Raw genomic sequence first — 20,239 nt, 5'->3', positions numbered from 1 at the left:
AAATAGATCGGATTCTTGACAAATATCCCTGTCACAGGTCTAGATACAAACATAGCTAAAGATGAAAATAATTATTCTTACGCCAAAGTAGTTTGGGATATTGACAAGAAAGATGATTATATGTCAAACCTTTCTTCAAACAATACCAGAAAGGTTGACCATGCAGAAAATATGATCAGTGAGAATGTTCATAAATTTAAAGATATATTTACAAATGTCATAAATGATGCTGGATTTTGCTTTCTTACTCATTTTAATAGTAACAGAAGAAGAAGACGTCAGGGAAAATTATGTAACAATGATTGTAGACAGGTTGGACGGGAAGAAAGACGGTCACTAAGAAGACTAATACTAGATCACAGGAAAAGTAGTGGCTGTATCAAAGTGTAAGGAATAAATATACATTAGTTCGGAACAGTGGTATTATTATTTCTTGAACACAAGAATGCGAATTTTGACGTAGATTTCAAAGTATTAAACGAAGACTATCGTGACATTACTGAAAACTTGAATGTTGATATATAGGCAGAAGAAACAGATAAAGCAATAGACAAACTAAAACAGGGAATGATCAGGTAATGAGTGCATGTGGAAAGGGAGGAAAACAAAATTTAATGAACTATCTGTTGACTCATTTTAACTATATATTCAAGAAAGTTATTTTCCTACACAGTGGTCACTTGGAATAACTCCAACTATACACTCTTCAAAAAAAGAAACGCACGGGTACATTTTTAGTAAATATATTGTACCTAATAAATTCGATATATTTAATATATTATCATAGATACAAATATGAGGTGGAGCTCGATAGTCACATGTTGTCGTTGTACAAATGCATTGATAACTGTTCACTGTCATGTTACATAAGGCCACATGGTTGCACTGAAGTCAGTATCTCGTGTGACTGCCCCGGGCAGCAATCAAGGATCTGTATCTCCTCGGCACTGACTGGATAAGTGTACGAATTCTGTCCTGCGGAATTCTGCACGTTTCTGCTTGTATTGCGTTCGCCGGTGGTGGGAGTATCTGCTGCGTGTTCTGACGTTGACGTACTCGTCGCTAGAGTTCATCCCAGAGGTGTTCGATTAGGTTGAGATCTGGAGATCTCGACGGCCAGGGCAAAACGTTGATGTTAGCATTATGAAAGTAGTCCACCGTGACTCGAACTGTGTAGATCGGAACGCTGTCCTGTTGAAACAGCTCCCTCCGGCGGTCAATGATTGGAAGAAGGTGAGGTTGGAGAGTTTGATTCAAGTAGCGATTTGCTGTCAAATTTCCTTGAACCACAACCAAGTCAGATATCGTGGTGTAGGATATGGCCCCCCACACCATGACACAATCGCCACCGAAATTGTCGAATTCACGTACCCAATATGGGGCAAAACGCTCATTACGACGACGATAAAAACGTTGTCCTTAATTTCGCTGGTGAAGAAGAAATCGTGATTCATCGCTGAGCCACACTCGTTTCCAGTTTCTCAAATTCCAAGGCTGTAAGGTATGGCTCAACGCAAGCGTCGCTGTCGATGGATCTGTTGCAAAACAGGGACGATAACTGGTCTTTTGGGTCGGATTCCAGCCTCGCGAAGATGTTTCCTGACAGTCTGGTCCGATATCCTCCTCAAACCAGCAATCTGTCCTGCAGTCTCTGTAGCTGTGGCATTGCGATGACGTAGTCGAATGTAGCAATCCTGTGCAGGGGTGGTAACTCTTGGTCGGCTGGGTCTCGGACGGTCTGCAACTGTGGAACTGAACTGTATCGGTCCCAAAGGCCGCAAATGGTGCTGTGCTGGACGTTGAAGTGGCGTGCAACAGAAGACTGCAATTCCCCTCTTTGGATACGTCCTGTGGTGATGTTCCGATCGGCAGCACTGAGTCTCGGCATTTTCGAACTTGAAAAATGTTGACATTTGAATGACAAATTATTGCCTTATGCTTGCATTTTAATAGCCACTACCCAGAGTTACGAATGCCATAACTTGCACGCACATTTTGCTTTACTGTTTTCCTCCATGACCATTTTTAACAAGTGTGAAGACAATGCCGATTAAGACACTGCAAATCGACAATGGCTAGCGCTGCGTTTTGACGCACCGTTTGTCGAATATCAGGCCACCAACATTTTCCAATAACATATATCCAATTAATAAACCGGTTTTTTTGTGTAGTCAGGTTCAATGAACAACATCCTATATTATGTACTATATATATATACTCTTCAAAAAAAGAAACTTGACACTGATTTTCAAAATGTTATATAATGCGATTGTTTCAAAATAGCACACAGAAACCATAATTGAAACACTGTTTGAAGATCAATGTACACAATGTCCAAAACATTAATCGTGTCACCTAGACAGACACACGTACACGATACAGTTAATGTCACAGGGGTACAGAAAATGTCAGTATCGGCTGTGCCCACCACGTGCATCAATCACCGCTTGACACCGACGACCCATAGATGCAATCAAGTTGTCAATAACACGCTGTTGGGTGTGCTGCCATTCATGCTGAAATTCATCAAGAAGCGCCGGAAGTGTTTGGGGCGGTGGATTCCTTCTGCGAACGCGTCGATCCAACTCGTCCCACAGATGCTCAATTGGGGACAAATCTGGTGATCGGGCTGGCCAAGGTAATGTCTGGATGTTGTTGTTCTGTAAGAAGTCCTGACAAACACGTGCAATATGCGGTCGAGCGTTGTCCTACTGGAACTGTCCGCTATGAATGTTGACGTGAGGAAGAACGTAAGGCTGTAGGATCAAGTCTCTGTAACGCACACCTGTCTATGCACCTGCCACATGCACTAGAGGCGTCCTACCACCGTGATGAATTCCGGCCCATACCATGACACTCCCGTCGTCAAATGGGACAACCTGCAGCACACAGTTGGGGGCGTAACATTCATCCCGACGTCTGTAGACACGTGCGCGCCCATCAGCACGTGTGGGTAGGAAACGGGACACCAAAGCAGACGGTCCACTAGATGACGTGGGGTCAATACATGACGTCGATCAGGTCTTCGTGCAAAAAGTCCAGCCTCCCTCAGTCCGTTGCGTACCGTTTGATCTGATATTCTGGGTACCCCAGGGATCTGTGTGGTTGTAGACGTGGCTGTGGTAGTGCGGTCTCGGAGGTGTCGCAGCCGGATGTATCGATCTTGTGCTTTGATTGTCACCCTTGGTCTTCCTGACCTTGGTCTGTCGTCAACTCTGTTGGTGTTGTTGTATCGGGTCCACAGTGCGGAGATTGTCTGTCTGGATACGCCAAAGTGCCTGGCCACTTCTTGCTGAGCTGCTCCAGCTTGTAATCTCCCAATGGCGTGGTTCCGTTGAGCTGCATTCAGTCTTGGCATTCTGTCACCGCCTCTACTGCCGTTATAAGGACTGTATGAACAGCCGTTGATGTGGATTTTTATACCCATTCAGCAGGGGGGCCCGCCTGTGCTGCACGTTTTTTACAGGCGGTTGCGTTTGGATGAAGCTGTAAAATTGATCCCCAAACGCTACGTTTATGTGCTTTGCATGTGTTTTCGCGAATAATAGTCACATCATCTTTCTGTTTGACTTATTTGGTTCTCATTTAATGTAATTATTTTAGATATTTGGCAAAAAGTAATTTTACATCTGTCAAGTTTCTTTTTTTGAAGAGTATATATAGAGAGAAAACTTTAAGATTGAACAATTATGTTTTCTTATGATTGATACTAATAATAGTTTAACAATTATTCCAACTTCTTTAAAAGAGCTATTTTTATATTAAAAAACCTCGTTGACGTCATTTACGCTGAACATGTATATCCATTATTCACCTTAACCTTAGTATTATGTAACCAATATGCATGTGGGCCTTGGCCTTGAATACAATAAGCTGGATTGAAATAACAGTGTTTTCGTTCTTTTTAAGTTGTACTTATTCACCAGTTTGTTAAAAATAACAATGTTATTTCTCCTCCCTGAACTTCGACATGGGTGACGTTGACCTGCTTCCGTTACTCTTCACTGTCACTACAATAGTTGTTCAGGGTGACGGCGCTGTTTACAAATTGCATGAACCCAGGGGACAATCCCAAACTGTAATTATGTTCACCATTAACGTGATTATTAACTGTTGGGAATGGGCCTGTTGGGACAACCTCATTGCCAACAGAACCAGACGTATGTCTTAATACTGCCATCTTCCGCTGAAGACGAGTCGATGGTTTCATATGAAAGGTATTTGTGTGAAATGATATATCAATTTTGAGGTGTCGAAAAGAATTCGATGTGTCATTTATTTATATTTTGACCAATCAGAATCAAGTATCGTCCATGTCATGGTAGAATAATGGTTACAAGCCCCGCCATAGACAGTGGCACCATTATGAGCTGAGAAGTGCTCGTATAGTCGTATAGTGCTCTCTGGTCCCTTCCCAGCAATGTGAGACTACTTTTAATAAATCTGGAGGCTTCAGGGTAATCTATATGTGATACAAAACTAAAAAGATAACTTTAGTCATCCACAACCCTGATAGGAGTTCAGGGTTCTTTGGCTCCAAACACACAATTAGTCATGGGTTTTGATAAAAAATATTCTTCATAAAAGGAGGATGTTGCTTTTTATACCAGACAATGTAACAGGAAAAAGACTGCCTAAAAGGACGAGCCGGTCTTCGTTTGTAATGGGTAAACATGATTGAACTCACACAAGCTCTGAAGTGTCAACAAACCGTGATAAAATATTGATTGATGTAATATGTCTCCGAGATCTGTAATACGCTATAATAAAAGATACTACTCGTTGTTTATGAGCAATAGCAATTAAGTGATATATCACGCTCTTTTAGATTTAGAACCTTATCTTTGAAATTATTTGCACCATATTCCAAGCTTCAGGTACATGTGAAACAAGTTGCCACAGTGTACGCTGTAACCTCCTCTAAAAGACCCGCAGCTGCATACCATCATTGTACTAAATTATGGTTTATTGTCATGATCCTTTGTACGCCATTATATTGCGTGCATATTTTACTGTAATACAAACAACTTGGTTGTAGTCAACACTACAACATGCTACATTGTGTTGAACTGCAACATGATATGTTGTGCTATACCATAACATACTGCATTGTGTTGTACTCCTAGACCCTACATTGGGGAGTACTGCAACATGCTACATTGTGTTGTACTGCAACATGCTATATTGTGTTGTACTGCAATATGCTACAATGTGTTGTACTGCAACATGCTACATTGTGTTGTACTACAACATGCTACATTGTGTTGTACTGCAACATGCTATAGTGTGTTGTACTGCAATATGCTACAATGTGTTGTACTACAACATGCTACTTTGTGTTGTACTGCAACATGCTATATTGTGTTGTACTGCAACATGCTACAATGTGTTGTACTCCAACATGCTAAATTTAGGAGATAAATTTGATATAGTTTCAAACAGAAGTTGACAAATAACCCTCTAAACGTCGTCCAATGATAGATGTTTTAATTTCATCGCAACCTGCTTGGCACTGTTTGGACTCACCATGTCATTTCTTGGAAATTGAATATGACATTTCCCTTTGTAGAGATGACAGGCCGTCTATAACTTTCGCGAGAACCGTTAACTTGAGGTGTATTAGAGACATTGCTTGTGTTAGAGTTTGTATGTAATAGAGGACATATCGATACGTTCCACAGTTCCTACGGGTGATTTTTTTAAATCGATATGAAGGCTATCGATATATTCATGCGCATGTGTTCTTGTGTGCAAAAGGATTAATATTTTCAAAAGAGATTTCCGTAGCAAAAAGGAAACTCCTGTTTAACCAATACTAATCAAGCATTCTTTAATGTCATGGTAGAATGTGTTGTAATCCAACACGTTACATGGGAATCTGTTATACTGATATTTTCTGCTTATGTACTTACACTAAAGCCTTACCTTGATTATGTCATCTGATCTAACCTTTTGTACAGTGTGAATGGCATAACACTGGTGCTACTGTCTTGTATTATATATATATGTACAGGTAATATGAGTTTGTGTGAATACGTTTGATTAATTTTGTATAATCTTCTGATTAACTTCTGGAGGAAATAAAGAATCTCTCTCTCTCTCTCTCTCTCTCTCTCTCTCTCTCTCTCTCTCTCTCTCTCTCTCTCTCTCTCTCTCTCTCTTGTTTTGTACTATAACTCGCTACATTGTATTGTACTGTGATATCGAAATCCTGTTCTTGTGAGAGCAGAATAGCGTGATGATTTGTCGGTGACATGATTGACCTGACTGTTCGTGTGCCATGAAGAAGGGTAATTCATGAAATAAAACTAAAACGAATGTTGGGCCTTATTCAATTGATATGTGAGAAACGATGATTTAATGTCAGTTTAGGTCCTAGGCCCTAGCTTACTCATAGAACAAATGTAGTGTAGTTAATACTTGTGGGGGATGTTTACAAATGCAAAATACACGACCTTGTGAAAATGTAAGTGGAATGGCAACACATTCGAAACATACTGTAACGTGCTCTCCCTCTCACCTATTCACCTACATGCACATGTAGCTGGTGACAAGGGGTCCAGGTAACACTTGACAGTTCACCTTTTAAACTTAAGTTTTGAAAGATGAAAAGTTTGAAAGTTCTACACCGTTTCCTCCTTCTCACTTCCGAAATTATTTGTTTTAGATGGAAACTTGAAAGCTCAGCACCGCTACCAACTTCTTACTTCCGTACACCGTTTTGGACAGATGCAAAGATCGAAAGCTCTACTTCGCGTATCACTTCCCATTTCTGAGAAGATATTTCAGGAAATAGAAAACTTACGAGCTTGAATTTGCTGCTAACTTTCTATTTCATAGTTTGGTAAGGCAATGTTCTGATGGCCATTACAGAACAGAAATGAACATTTCTAACTCTAACAAATTATATTTATTCTGCATCACATGTATATATTTGTAAGTATTTGCTATTTCAGCGATTGTTTCAACAGAGGTTTGTTGGCATTTCACGATTGCAATATATTTTGTTGTCCAACAAATAGTTTTTATCCCTACATTATATGTCCTGCCCTCTAGTGACCAATCACATCCCAAGCTATCCTGTGATTGGCCCAATTCAAGCTCTACCTTCTTGGACTGACTAACTCTATATTGCCACTTTCACTATGCACTGCATTGGGAGTAATTGATGATCATCACTTGAGGTTAGTTCATACCATACCTTTACTTCCAGATTGAATTAAATAGTAAAGATTAGGCATTATAAATAAGCATCTACGCAGTAATTATCATATTTACATTGAATCATATACTTGTATGAATGTTGATGTTTTGAATGTACGTGTTATAGAGGTTGAACTTTAAAGTAAGCAAGTAGAGTTCAATAGTGTATTTTATTATTATCTCGTATATATGCTAAGGTATATGCACCATTATTGAAGTGCACAAGCTATGCATTTCGATATTGATTTCATTGCATTTGGTTTGCATAGTAATTTGTCTGTGCACTTGGTAATGCTATTTTCTTGTCCCTTTGAGTATTAACATATTATGTACATGTAATGACCTGCTCTTTCTTGTGCAGGACAATAGGGTATGTGTGCATTGTATATTAATTTTATTATCTATGATATATGTAGAAGTACATAACATGTGTATCTTGTATCTATATTACCAATATATATTATAAGCCATTTCTCTTATATCAGCTGATAGTATTTTGTTGTAAGCTATGTAACAGAAATTATCGTATTGCTTTCATGATGATATGTTATATATCATGTTTTAAAGTGTATATATATTATATTATCTACCGTTTATTATAGCAGGGTGTCTATCCTGCTCATTAAGCCTCAAACCCCGTAGCCGACATCTGAGCAACTTATAGATAATGCCACAAAAACATGGTTACAAATATATCACTTAAAATATGTACACGTAGTTAACACATGACGAGCAATATGGATAGATAAAAAAGATCATTAAAGAGAAAACTCCATCAAGATCAATTTAGTTATCAATAACTTGAAAATCATAAAAGTCACAAAAACTTTATACATAAATGACCCGAAGACAACGTATGCTAACGGCTAAAATGTGGAATACTGGGTTATAATCTATCGTTCATAGTCCATAGTTAATATTCTTCAAAGTGTTAAAGTATTAAAGATTGTCACTGTCACCACTTCCAATATATTTCTCTCTCTGTGTGTGTGTGTGTGTGTGTGTGTGTGTGTGTGTGTGTGTGTGTGTGTGTGTGTGTCTAGATCTGTTAGTGCGTGTCTACGTGTGTGCGTGTGCGTGCGTACCTTCTCGTTTTGTCAACCTTCTTAACAAAACGCCTCCCCGTTCTAAAATATCTGGATCCATCCCTGAACAGGATTTATGTATCTGAATAGTTATGTATCTATATTCAGAGGTTCAGGACAATTTGAAAACATTTAGGCAAATGCCATCTGAAGTTTACTGAGAAAATGTGTGAAATGTTGGGCTTCCTCGTCGATAACATCCATGCAAAATAATGGGGGTAAGACTCATGTTGTATGAGCGAGTGAGTATGGTTTTACACCGCGTAAAGCAATATTCCAGCAATAGGACGGCATGGGACACCAGAAATAGGCGTCACGCGTCCCCATTTGGTGAATATAACATGGGCATTCAGCGTGAAGAGCTGCACAATGATACACAATTGAACTGTGGCGTGGTGTCATTTTGTTTATTATCGCATAATTATACTTTTTATTTGGACAAAATATCGGAGTCATTAATAACTGGCGTGGTCCATGATCATTTAAGTACTCCAACAGATTGTTTTAACTCATGTTATTAACGTCTAGTCTTCCTGGACCTGATTCATTTGTATCATATGGCGTCTAAAATAGCTTGGATATTACTGACTGTGGTAAAACTCGCTCGCTCGCTCATTCTTGAACAGAGAAACAACACAGTATGTTTATCATTTAAATGATTTATTGAGCATGTCTTCCATCTCCTAGAAAGGGACCCATGTCTCTGTAAGAAACAACACTATGTATTAGATGCAGTTGAAATAAGTTTGACTTCAATTTACAAATGTGGCATTGGTTATCCTTTCATTCAAACAATCAAAATTTATCTTGTGATGCTGTTGGACATTAATCTGAGGGTTACTACAGTTATGACTTTGAGTTAGATATAAATCCACTATTATTAGCCAAAAGAATAAAAAAGGTAATAGAACCCCTACTTCAACCAAGAACCTGTCTATGTGTATGGGTTTAGTGAGCGCGACAATTTCGTTATGCTCTTTGAAGGCAACGACAATCGAATGTGGGGATGTTTGGGGTTATCTAGTGACATAACAGTGCCTCAATGAATGCGAGCACATGTGCTTGGTATGAAAGTAATCATACTGTGTGGTCGTGAAGTTGGGAAAGCATACTTTAGAAATCCATCGGAATATTAGGGTCATATAAAGGTCATAGACAAAACACAAAGTTGACTTTTCACCTGTAATTTCCATATGTTCTCAACGATCTAAAAGTGCAGGCAACAGACATCTGATTGTTGATAGCATTCTTACATTTAAACAACAAAATATATTTCATTTGAACTCAAGTTCTAACTTGCCTTCCCCGTGGCCGATCTCAAAGATCTGCTCGATCTAAACTGACGTAGTTGCCCGATCTGAACCAACGTAGTTTAAGAGTTGCCAGATCATTTGATAAAGTATAAATGACATTACTATGGTCATAATTGTCATCAATAAATAAGAACCATATTAATGCTGCCTGACAATTGTGGTTATGCTCCTACCTAATTCTGAATTTCGTGAGGGATGAAAGTGAAGTCTATCTTGAAACCTTCTCCATTTACGGATCCATCACTTGTGAAGACGAACTGGAAATGACCATCAGTACCTAGAACAAGATAAATACCTTTGAGAATCGGTGTTATAGAAAGAGAAATTGCAAATAATATGCACTGGTAAGAAAAGAGAACAGTACACACGTTAGAACAACACATGCCAATTGCTCTAACTTCTTCAGGTATTGGACAGGGAAATAGTGTGTGGAGAGTATGTTGAACCCAATCGTTAAACACATGCCACGTGTGGAAATAGAGGAAATTCCACTCGTATGTGTGCTACTCACTGTACGTCTTCTCTTGGATGTTTGTTCCACACAGCTTGTCCCCTTCCATCTCAACAGCATCGTATCGGCAGCTTCTGCCTGACTCAACGTCAAACAATGGGAAGGTGAAGACTAGGTCACCAGGAGTGGGGGTGTTGATGGTGTAGGTGCAGTACATGTTGCTCTCGTAATCACCAGGCTGTGACTCAAAGGTTCCGGATGTGGCGTTTATAGTTGCATTGCAGTAGACTGAAACAGGTGCGATTCATCAATGATAAAAGGCAGTAAGAGGAAAATAATAATATTAATTTGCAATCGAACAACTTAGTAAATAATACAAATGCTCAACTGAGATAATGTAGACGAAGAACTGAGATGATGGACACGGGAAACTGAGATAATGAACATGAAACTGAGATAATGGACACGTGAAACTGAGATAATGAACATGAAACTGAGATAATGGACATGCGTTTACGTACCAAGTTCAGTGACATAATTGAAGGAGAAACCGGTACGCACAACACTTCTGTCACTGGTAAATGTCATGTCAACTGTTGGCCCAGTGTCTACAAAACAGTAACACATATAGGTTATTTACGACAAACATTATCCAAATTACTGTTTTTACTCGTACCAATACGTTACTTCTTAGTCTCTCAGTACTAAATAACATAAGTTCGTCGTAGAATAGTTAAAGATGTACAAAGTTTATTTAATCATGTGAACTGCAGGGTGAACGTTATAAATCTTTGCCGTCCCAGCTGTTATTAGGAATTAGTATCAGTGCTACTGCAGTTACCAATAGCGAAGCTTTTGTTTGTGTTTATAACGATGGGTGTTTTGCGTTCTTACATTGTCTGATAAAGGACTCCTTTGCTCCACACAGTTTCTCGGTGGCGTCATCACTTGTTACTGTTAAACTGTCATAGTGGCAAGCAGTATCTTCCTCGATGTCAAAACGGGTGAAGTTGACAGTGGTGATGTGAGGGGTGGGAGGAGACCGGAGAGTGATCTCACAGTGTTGGTTGTTTTTGTAATGATCATTAGAATCAGTGGCCAAGGTATAGGTGCCCTCAAGATCTTCACTATCGAAGTTGCAGTCTGGAATTTCAGTACAAGTTGATATACTTTTGTAGACCAGACAATCCAGTGATTGACATCATGAACGTCGATCTACGCAATTGGGATACGATAACATGTACCAACAAAGTCAGCGAGCCTGACCACCCGATCCCAATTAGGCACCTCATATGAGAAGCATAGTCGCCTCTTCATGGGCCAGTTGGTTTAAGCAACATATCATATGAATAACAAAGACCATATCACTTCGGGCTTTCGTCCTACCTCAAGCGGACACGCATTGAAATAACAGGAATACTGTTTAAAGCAGTGTCAAACCCAACTCACTAATGTAAATAAAAGTCCCTCGTATTTTTCACTGATTGTCGAGTGCTCAGTCCTGGCCTCATAGATATATATGTTCGTGATACACAGAGTAATATATCGATACTTACGCTCTTCAATGTTGAACAAAGCCACAAAGCCCTTTCCGGTAACACTGCTATCACTTCTGAAGCGGATGACGGCTGCTCCACCTTGTACCGACACTGAAGGAGAGACATCATAACCTTAGATTTAAAACACAATATCAAGCTGTGTTAAAGTAAATGAGTCTTCATTAAGAGTAGAGAGCCTTCATAGCATCCTAGAAATTATTTGTATTTTTTGCAGTTGTGTTAGCTGATGTTCCTATCTTGGTTTCAAAGTCTTAAGGTTCGCCACTACAACAAGCAAATGTTTCGAATACTGACAGTTGTAAATGGACACTTACCTCTCGTTGCGTTGGGCAAATCACTCCCACAGTATTTATCATCCCCAACCTGGACGTAGTCGTAGCGGCAGTTGCTCGAAGACTCTGTGTCGAGGGCGATGAAGTTGATGTCCAGATAAAAGGGGGTATTGCGAGTGAACTCGTACGAGCAGTCCATGTTGTTGGTGTAGTCACTGCCGGTACCGGGTAGACTTTGGATAACGCCCGCCGTGACGTTGGTGTTGATGTATCTACAGTCGCCATTACTCAAGGAAGGAACACCTCCTGATTGATACAAATGGTAACACATTGTTATTGCCATTGTAATTTGATCAGTAGATTCCTTTATTGTTCGTATCCTCTTTGAAAATATCTCAAAACCATCCCCATCTTTTTAAACCCTATACTGTATCATGTGTTAGCGGAAGCCATATTGTTCCTATTTGGTTTGTTTCCTATTTGGCAACTGAAGTAACAAAGGTACCTGTCGATAGTTACGTGTGTAGCCTGAAGATGCATTGGCTTCAATGTCACAGAATGATATTATCCATATTCGATGTAGCGTTAAGAACCAGTAGACATGAATTTTGCTTACTTGGCTGGATGGTGTAGGTGGCACTGTACCCTGCTCCTGTCTGACTGGAGTCAGAAGAAAATGTCACAGTGACGTTACCTCCATCTGACGTGTCTGAAAAATCAGCGTATTACTGCATTGAGTACAACTGAGATTGCAATTTAAACAGGTATCTATAACACCTTTAAAACTACTCTTTTCACTTAATATATATTACTTCCTTATGTTAAAGATTTATAGGGTTCTATCAAGCTTCAAATCTACGCACGTCAAATCCATTTTCCCCTGCGTTCGTTTTGTTATTCTTGTGTCGCAGGTTAGCAACTCTGCATCTTCCGACAGTTTCATAACACAGGTGACATACGCAAATTCATGTTTGTGTCATAGATGAGTCTGGCCCACCCACCGGCCTCACCAAACAAGTTGCTTAGTTACATCACTAGCATTGTTAATGAAACACATACGCTGTTCCGAGAGTTAACTATTCTCAAACTGGTTTATAAATGCTATTGCCAGCACCTTGTTATTGACTTTCTTCGTACTTCTGAGATGGACAATTCTTAATCTGACTCCGATATGTAACTTGTATCATAGACTAACGCATTTCTTATTACATCGATGTACTAGAGGTGAGATGTAAAATGTGACATATATGTGAGACTGACACTCCACTGTTCTGTTGTCCCATGTTGATCCACATCCCTTCTGGCTGTTTCCCTCTCCCATATCAACCTCCAGGTAGTCGTATCTACAGGTGGATGAGCCCTCGAGGTCAAACGTTGTGAAGCTGAGGACCAAGGTGTATGGTACTCTGGGGCCTGTGATGACAGTGACACACTGCACGTTGTTGGCGTAGCTGCCATTGCCGGGGCTTGTCAGGGTGCCAACATCTGATGTCAGGACTTGGGTGCAGGTATCTGTCGTGATGGGACGTCAGAAGGGAATTGTTATATGTGTAGAATATCAATAACAATGCATACACTTTATGTATGTACATTGACAACTTACTTTAAATTACATTACGGAAATACTCATCTGAATGGTCCGTAATTTCGACATCGGATTGGACGTAGTGTATACATTTCCCACATATTACACGTGCATACAGTTCTGAATTAATATATCTAATCCCTAAAATGTTCCAGGTTCTAAACGATCATGTGCGCAATAAAAAAATACTGTCATAACGACTATCTAATTTGACAACTACAAGTTGTACTCACTGTCCTCGGTGTCGGGGAGACTTGTAGTGTTCACGGTTGTATTCACTGCCCAACACACACAAGTATGACCCACATGAACAAAAGCGATAAGTACACCCGATTAAATAGTAAAGTTTAATGAATACTTGGCAGTATTACTTCACAGCGTATTGTCTGATTATATTTCTCTGTTATAACAGCTTCAGTGATTAAGAATGCTAAATTCACAGCAACACTAAATAAGTTGGTCAAGATGGTTCTAACTTTGGTATCTTCCAATTAATTACATAGTGCACTAGAGTACCTGCTAGCGTTGTTGCTTCTGTGTAATTATATGACATCGTTGAGTTAACGATAATGTCCACTGGATATGGTGTTGTCTCAACAGATTCAACCTCTCGAACTGCAAAGCGTGACAAACAGCATGTTAATACGTGATCAGTAACAACATACGAATAATCAAAGCAATTTCACAAGAGCTATTCCGATTAAGAATGCCAAATTCATAGCAACACTAAATACGTTGGTCAAGATGGTTCTAATTTTGCCATAAATCCTTCCATTGGTATCTTCCAATTAATTACACAGTACACTAAGAGTACCTGGTAGCGTTGTTGCTTCTGTGAAATTAGTTGACATCGTTGAGTTAATGATAATGTCCACTGGATATGGTGTTGTCTCAACAGATTCAACCTCTCGAACTGCAAAGTGTGACAAATAACATGTTAATATGTGAAATAACTACATACATGTACGTACAATCTCAGTTGTTACATATATACATACGGATCCTGGATATACGTTATTGTCAACCCCATGACCCAGCTATATCCGTACTTTGTGTGTTTGTTTGACTCTAGTGGAGTGGGTCAGGTGTATACCTGGATTCATGGAATACGTGGCCTGGATACCCCGTCCTGTCACTGATCCATCAGAGTGGAAGCAAACATTGAAACGACCGTCGTGGAATTCAACTGGAGGTACAAAAACACAACATCATATGTAAGTAGACACCAACACAGACATGCTGTATGCGCGACTTGGAAGCTATATCAAACTTTACTTACATCGTGGACAACCATTTTCTTGTAAACCAGATATCATACAGATATCAACGTCTTTGTGAAATATGCAGAAGTCTTCAGGGAGCAAATATGTGGAGTAGTCTAGGCGCTAGATCAGTGTGTGAAACATGGCCATTGAGGTCAGGATAAAGGTAGACATGTACAGCATCAGTTTATACTACAAATCATATTGTGACGTAACGCGACGACAATATCTTATTGAACTGTGAATTTGTGTGTAATCGACTTGAAATGCAGCTGCATTTGCTTGAGTTCATGGCAATATGGATGCTATTCGTATATTAACATATCCGAGTAAAACATAAAAACCTTTCCTTGATAATTCCTCTTCCTGTCAAAAGTGTAGTATGTATTAAACGGCTGCATCTGATGAACATCTAACTTAATCATATTTTGCAGAAACTATTACGATTGTGGTGTCTCATACATGAAGAACGCACTTAGCTGCTTTAAGGAACCTCTTTATTCAATCAGATAAAAAAAAATTGTCGTCAACTATGAATGATATTCGTATGACAACATATCCGAGTAATGATTAACATACAAACCTGTCCAGGATACTCCCTCTCACTATCAGAAGTGTACTATGTTTTAACGACAGCATCTGATGAACATCTAACCGAATTTCTATCGTGTTTTGCAGAAACTATTACGATTGTGGTGTCTCATACACGAAGCACTCACTTAGCGCCTTTCAGAAACTTCTGTATTCAACCAGATAAAAAAACTCACACTCTCTCTGGGTCCCCGCATCTACAGTGCCACACTCCCTCAGTTTTGTGTTAACGTCATCAAACTCAATGTAGTCAAACACGCAGCTGGTGGCCTCCTCGATGTCAAACACGTTGAAGACGAAGGTGATAATGCCCGACCCGGTGAAGCTTGGGTGAAGGGAGTAACAGACGTCCTGACTGTTTTCGTAGTTGCCGTCAGCGTTGACACTGATGCTGCCATGGTTGCCATAGTAGCTAATATTGCCTGGACAAGAAGCATATGTATTGGGAAATATCCATAATATCTAGTTAAAAGCTCCCCGGTACATCCTGTAGAGTGAATAATCATAAGGTGGCGGAAACAAGACCGCTTTATCAACAGGTCACATCATCATGAAGAAAACTCTCTTATACCCGTCAGTGACCGATGAAGGCGTGATTATGTATTCAGTTTCAGAATGGTAAGACATCGTTTATTTTAGTTGTTTTAAGGCCACACTCAGATATATTCCAGCAGTATACATAATTGAGTCTTGGCTGGATTACGATCGGATACCAGGACATGCAATCACAGGGACTGATCACCTCATCCACTGAGTCGCCTCGTACGACAAGCCTCGTATTTCAACACGGAATCCCCATAGGAGATTCTTTTATATAGTGATGTCTGATAAACTGGTTTTGATTTATCAATACGTACCTGAAGTTACGACTGGTTCGTCTGGATACTCAGGGTAGGCTGTGGCATAGTCAGGGTGCGCGGTGGCACAGTCATGGTAGGCTGTGGCGTAGTCAGGGTAGGCTGTTGCGTAGTCAGGGTAGGCTGTGGCATAGTGAGGGTAGGCTGTGGCGTAGTCAGGGTAGGCTGTGGCGTAATAAGGGTAGGCTGTGGCGTAGTTAGGGTAGGCTGTGGCGTAGTCAGGGTAGGCTGTGGCGTAGTCAGGATAGGCTGTGGCGTAGTCAGGGTAGGCTGTGGCATCATCAGGGTAGGCTGTGGCGTAGTCAGGGTAGGCTGTGGCGTAATAAGGGTAGGCTGTGGCGTAGTCAGGGTAGGCTGTGGCATAGACAGGGTAGGCTGTGGCGTAATCAGGGTAGGCTGTGGCGTAATAAGGGTAGTCTGTGGCGTAGTTAGGGTAGGCTGTGGTGTAGTCATGGTAGGATGTGGCATAGGCAGGGTAGGCTGTGGTGTAGTCAGGGTAGGCTGTGATGTAGTCAGGGTAGGCTGTGGTGTATTCTGGGTAAGCTGTAGCATAGGCAGGGTAGTCTGTGGCGTAGTCAGGGTAGGCTGTGGCATCATCAGGGTAGGCTGTGGCGTAGTCAGAGTAGGCTGTGGCATAGTCAGGGTAGGCTGTGGCGTAATAAGGGTAGGCTGTGGTGTAGTCAGGGTAGGCTGTGGTGTATTCTGGGTAAGCTGTGGCATAGTCAGGGTAGGCTGTGCCGTAGGAAGGGTAGGATGTTGTGTCGGCGTTCACTGCAATATAACGTGAAACTTGTTTTGTTATGCAAGTAAAGTACAGTAAACTACGTTTATAACGAACACGCTTATAACGAACTGACGGATATAACGAACTTACTCTTTTGTCCCGACTATTTGCTGTTGTTATGCTGTATATATGCTTATAACGAACTACGGTTATAACGAACTAAAATTAGAGGTCCCTTTGAGTTCGTTATAACCGTAGTTTACTGTATCATCATAATTAACGTAAATAACTGAAACAAACTGAAGTACCAAAATAACTTAAAACAACATATCATTGTTGAAACCAAGAATAATGAAACCAATTTGGTACAATAGTCATTCGCCTCATTGACGTCTGCAGCTTTCTTTACAGAATAGCAAAAAGACAATGTGTCAAATATTAGTAAGTCTACTACAGGGGACAAATTCTACTCACCTGTGTCTATGCTGTAGGTTCCACTGACCCCTTGGCCAGTGACGGAGCCGTCGCTGCTAAAACACACTTGGAACTGACTTTCTGTGACCGTGACTGAAATATTCAACTTCTGCAATGAGCACAGTGACAGCGTTGTTACGTTTAACAATAAAGGCAAGATAAGAAGAGAAAACAGCGAACTAACTCAGGTCAACATTGAACTGTCGAATTGCAGGTCAGTTTCCTGTTAACTTAAAGATTGGAAGAATGAATTCATCGGAGTGTAAAGAATGAATGAAAAGAACAATTGTTTTGTGATAAATTCAGCATCTGTTCGTGATTATTAATAAAACAAATTCGGAATCTGGAATTGTTGTTCTTTTTGGCAATTATCATTACTTTCATAATTCACACTTTCGTGTTCAACACATTGTTTGGTCCATCGCCTACGGACGACATGTCTGCAAGATGGGCTTCCTTGGAACTCCGACTGTGTTATTGGGAGCATTAGAATATCTGTTTCCTCGTTTGTGCATTGTATTTGATGAAGGGGATCAACGGAATGGAAGCCAAACGGACACAAAGCAGGTAATACTATGATGCACTTATACCTGGATTACCAACTTGTTCATGAGGTAAGGTATCAGTGTAACACTACCTACTATCCGCATAGAAACGTTTACATACAAAGCCTGTCTGCCTAACATTTTCCACTGTTAGGACTACTATCATATCTGCACATATGGACATTATTGAACATAGTACTCACATGTCCTTGAGAAATCCGTCTTCTCTCCGCACTCTTTCACAGGCCCATCGTCCGTGTCGAAGGTGAGGGCATCATATCTACAACCAGAGCTACTTTCCACGTCAAACGTATCAAAGCGGAAAGTGATTGTCCATGGCCCTTGAACGTCAGGCACGATGTCCCAGCAGCAGTTCTCGTTGTTGCCGTACTCGCCGCCAATGTTGGTGGAAAATGTGCCTCTGTTGTCATACCTTTGTCCTCCATCACAACCTGTTTTAACCTTACAAACTAATGATCGACAACTTAAAAACACATGTTATCGGTCTAATCCAGGTTAACAGCATGTTGCCATGTTTCAATGTTATGTTGTTTAATTTGCTGTAATAGAATGGTTTAGATGATACTATTAAGATCTTAAGCACTATTTCGAAATGACATATATCTTATTCATTTGGAGCACTTTGGCCCCAAATAGCCACAAAGAAGTGGGTGCGTGTGTTTGGCGGTTGAGGTGATGAGGCTTTCAATAATAAACTTCAATATGTTTTAATGTAAAGATAAGTTACACGCACGCAAGTCTGAAAACAGATTGCAGTTCTTTAGTAAATACTGGTACTTACCGGACGTCTGTCGTTTCTCACGTGATTGAACGTTCTGTGGCAATTAACAGATAATGATGTGTTTAATCACATAATCTTTCCTATCAACCATAGTTTCCTAATGATTATACAAACATTCCCAGTCTCAACAACGGCTTGGCCTACACGCTACAATTGTGTAACAAACATATTTATTAATGTTCTTATACACACCTACCGATTCAAATTGAGAAAGTATAAGAATTGTTGTAACTCTTTTTGATAAGAACAAGAGCAGTAACTGTCATGACAAACATTTGGATTAAAAGCATGGGTACGACGAGATATGGTTATAGCGTATGTTTGACATATTTACTGCTGAGGAAAAGTATAATGAGTGGCGACTTCCATGGCTTTGTGGCTAAATTGCGCGAAAATGACACTTGATTCAAAATAAACATTTTCCCAAATGCCCTCACTGTATTAACCTACTTCACACCCGAAGGTGGCATAATACTTGTCATTCAAAAACATATTTCATTTTTTCAGAACCAACTTTGTAAGACACGTATCCGTGCGTGATGCGCCCTATCACCTGAACCTAATTCAAGGTATAAATACAAGCTGCCAGTCATCTATCAAAACAGATTCATAAAATAGTTCCGCTCTTTGCAAGTTTACTGTTCAGATTGTTCTAACAGTTTTCTCATCATGCCTATTTCTACATGTGTAAAATGCTATTCGAGGAAATATACTCACATTGAAAGCCCTGCCTTCAGTCTGAGCCAAAAGAAGGCTCACTACCAAAGTGAAGCAAATCATGCCTGGTACACACATGTTGCATGTGTTGAATACTGCGAAATGTAGCTGTATTTATACATATTCACAGGACAATCACCCGTTGAATGCCCCCATTATACACAAAAATGTTCGTCAATAGAACATGACGAAACTGTACAACATAAGGCACATTTGCTTGAACATCTGCACCTACTAGATGGTTCACCTTGGACCTTCTAGCTTCGATATCCACACTGATGGGCAGGTGACCTGAAATATGGAACATGATTACATGGAGTGTTGACTCAGCTATATCAGTCACAGGCACACCAATGAGGACGTGGCTAGAATTGTTTTATTTTTGTCATTTTTTGTCCACCTGTGCGTTGCCTTGTTGGAACAATACAGGAATATGGCAAGGAGAGAAATAGTAATTTCTGTCTACATCCAACATATTATTTATAAAATGTCATCTTTCCTTTGGGATAACAAAGATTAATGTTTATTGTGTTTAAACTTGTTTTGTACTGAAATAAGTGTTCGATACATTAACAGGAATATATCTGTTTGCATGGTGTGTGAAAGAAGAGCATCAAAGACATGGGCCAATTCCTTCATAATACATGTACATGTACCAATACAAATACCTTGTCATTTTGTTTCGTTCGAGAATTCTTTTGATTAATCAAAAAGGTTTACCAACAGAAGTGATAGGATATGTATAGCAATATGTGTTTGAAACATCTAGTCGTTTATTTTGTATATACTATGCTTCAGT

General features: G+C 40.0%; 1 protein-coding gene across 1 annotated transcript; it reads right to left on the bottom strand.

Annotated features, from left to right (window-relative positions):
- Window positions 1-8,931: 8,931 nt before the first annotated feature.
- On the bottom strand, window positions 8,932-19,535 carry LOC125376830 (cubilin-like). The gene is made up of 19 exons (XM_048388959.1): window positions 19,441-19,535; window positions 18,724-18,757; window positions 18,125-18,373; window positions 17,377-17,469; window positions 16,179-16,949; window positions 15,498-15,743; window positions 14,562-14,654; window positions 14,283-14,381; window positions 13,985-14,083; window positions 13,702-13,746; window positions 13,144-13,395; window positions 12,500-12,592; window positions 11,926-12,189; window positions 11,609-11,701; window positions 10,947-11,195; window positions 10,574-10,660; window positions 10,113-10,340; window positions 9,775-9,878; window positions 8,932-8,991 (listed from the first exon to the last, which is right to left on the bottom strand). Exons 1-18 carry the CDS (start codon window positions 19,516-19,518, stop codon window positions 9,775-9,777), a joined length of 3,177 nt encoding a protein of 1,058 aa, XP_048244916.1. The 5' UTR covers window positions 19,519-19,535; the 3' UTR covers window positions 8,932-8,991.
- Between the last annotated feature and the right edge of the window lie 704 nt (window positions 19,536-20,239).

The sequence above is a fragment of the Haliotis rufescens genome, unplaced genomic scaffold, assembly GCF_023055435.1.
Source record: "Haliotis rufescens isolate VD_foot unplaced genomic scaffold, xgHalRufe1.0.p SCAF_8, whole genome shotgun sequence".
NCBI classification, from domain to species: Eukaryota; Metazoa; Mollusca; class Gastropoda; order Lepetellida; family Haliotidae; genus Haliotis; species Haliotis rufescens.
This window is presented reverse-complemented; position numbering and strand designations above follow the sequence as displayed.